The sequence below is a fragment of the Frankliniella occidentalis genome, unplaced genomic scaffold, assembly GCF_000697945.3.
Source record: "Frankliniella occidentalis isolate FOCC.00 unplaced genomic scaffold, Focc_3.1 Scaffold88, whole genome shotgun sequence".
Classification (NCBI taxonomy): Eukaryota; Metazoa; Arthropoda; class Insecta; order Thysanoptera; family Thripidae; genus Frankliniella; species Frankliniella occidentalis.
The window spans coordinates 346919-348875 of record NW_026267217.1 but is presented as its reverse complement, the minus strand read 5'-3'; the positions used below and the strand labels follow the sequence as shown (position 1 = coordinate 348875).

The following is a 1957-nucleotide window of genomic DNA, read 5'->3' as shown; positions in this document are numbered from 1 at the left end:
GAATCAAAATTAAAATATCTTTGGTTTCTGAAGTTCATAAGTTACAATTGTATGTATATGTATAAAGATAAAAGAAATTTGTCATAAATGAAACATAAATTTTAAACTTAAACCAATTTAAAAACTTCTTCAGTTCATTAAGTGTGGAGATTCACACTTTTAAGTGCGATCAAATCAATTTAAAAAGTTCATAAAGTGTGCACATCATCTTGCGCTCTTAATCTAGAAATCTGAAATAGATTGGAACAGTTTCAATGAACATTATTATTAACTGCTAAAAGCCAGTCTTGCCACTTATGGATAATTTCTGCTTACCTTGCTCAAGACCTTCCCTTACTGATTTTTTGAAGTTATGAAAAGTTTTACCAGCCTTTTTCACTTTCTCTGTCAGCACTAGAAGAAGTTTTCCGCTCTTGTTTTTCACTCTAGTCTCTTTCACAGTAAGTTCAAGTACTATTCTGAAAAGTGAATGGAACTAGTAGGTAATTTTTTTCCAGGTAAAATTGTTTGGAAGTGGATATGGTGTGACTTACCTCTCTATAAACTCAAAGGTCAGTGACAAACCAGGAGGATATTCAATATCAAACACAAAACAGATTTTAATTAGCATCATAACTGCATCTAATGCATTTTCTTTCTCTGCTACACAGATTTTATCAAGTGACACATAATACGTATTTGCATTGAAAGGATCATCACCTGTTGATTAAGTTTTGCAGAATATAAAGCATCAAACTACATTGTATGCAACAAAATAACCATTTTGAAAGAGTAAGTGATATGAGTTTTACCAAGAGCAATAATGCAGATACTGCTGGGCAAATTTGGTACAGAATCCACCTCCTCTGGTCTCAGAGTTTTCTGCAAAAGAAATTTAGTCTATAGTTTGTTTAATAATTATACTTTTAAATCACAGTGGCCTCTAAATAAGATGCTTACTTCTGATGTGAACAAAAAAGTGTTGGTATAAGTTTCAGCAAAATTGTTTGCAGTCATACACAGTGCCAGTAAAAATTGAGTGCTAGTTGACATGGAAGCAGAGGCAGGCATTTCCTGCTGAACTTTTAATTTCAGCACCAAGTTTTGTGTGTTGATGGCACTGCTGTTAGAACACGAGCAATAGTATAAGAGAAGGTACTTCAGCTCATCTGCTGACAAAAATTTTAGAACCCGTTCCTGCAAGTCAATTCCTGTGAGCCTCTTGTAGTGAGTATTCATTGGCACGGAGTAAAATAGAAAAGGCCAGTCTCTCTTGAGTGAAGACATTACTCTTTCATCCTCATCTGGATCGCTTTCATCTTCTCCCTTATCTTCATCCATAACTTTTTTTGTCAGCTCAACTATATCATCTCGCTGCAACTCATAGGTGTCTTTCATCTTCGTTCCAATATCTATCCAATCCCAATCATCAGGATCTTCTTCTTTATTAATTCTACATAGTGAGCCTCTTATCAGTGTCTGACGATTCCTTGATTTTCTGGAAAGAGGTGGTCTATATTGATCTTTCAGAACACCTGGTACACCAACTCCTCGGCTTATAGAAGGCATTCCCCCGTCTTCTGTGTCCTCCTCTTTTCTAAACATATTTTCTATTTTGGTGTTTAACCTTTTTCTGAAGGTTAGTGTGCCATCTCCATGAACTTTGCCATTTAAGCTTTCTTGCATAGCTATTTCAAACTTTTTGACAACCTGGTGAGCAACAGTTATATAAACATTATAATATCATGAAGTAATCAATCTTTCAGAACACAGCAGAAGAAACCAAGAAAATTTTAGAACAAGAAATAGCAAAGAGGACCATAAGTTAAGGAGGCAGGAATGAGAAAAATAGGGGACATATTTTCATTAAACTATTACCAAAGCAAAAAAATGAAACCTTATTTTTTAAGTGTGTGTCAGTCTCCCTTTTAGAATGTAATAATGTCTAATGCACCTGAGAAAATAAAATTTATACCAT

At 34.4% G+C, this 1957-nt stretch overlaps 2 protein-coding genes across 3 annotated transcripts in view; both read right to left on the bottom strand.

The window, feature by feature from the left end:
• Window positions 1-1957, bottom strand: part of LOC113209832 (calexcitin-2) — a gene marked incomplete in the record, with an annotated part of 119770 nt that overhangs the window by 92517 nt on the left and 25296 nt on the right.
• The window catches only part of LOC113209814 (uncharacterized), a 3415-nt gene continuing 1512 nt past the window's right edge, over window positions 55-1957 (bottom strand). For both annotated transcript variants that reach the window (XM_026427521.2, XM_052269301.1), the window contains 5 exons: window positions 940-1689; window positions 792-861; window positions 534-699; window positions 316-458; window positions 55-230 (listed from right to left, as the gene is read on the bottom strand). In XM_026427521.2, the coding sequence (XP_026283306.2) occupies window positions 223-230; window positions 316-458; window positions 534-699; window positions 792-861; window positions 940-1689 (1137 nt within the window). In that variant the 3' untranslated portion in view covers window positions 55-222. The remainder of the gene's footprint in view (window positions 231-315; window positions 459-533; window positions 700-791; window positions 862-939; window positions 1690-1957) is intronic.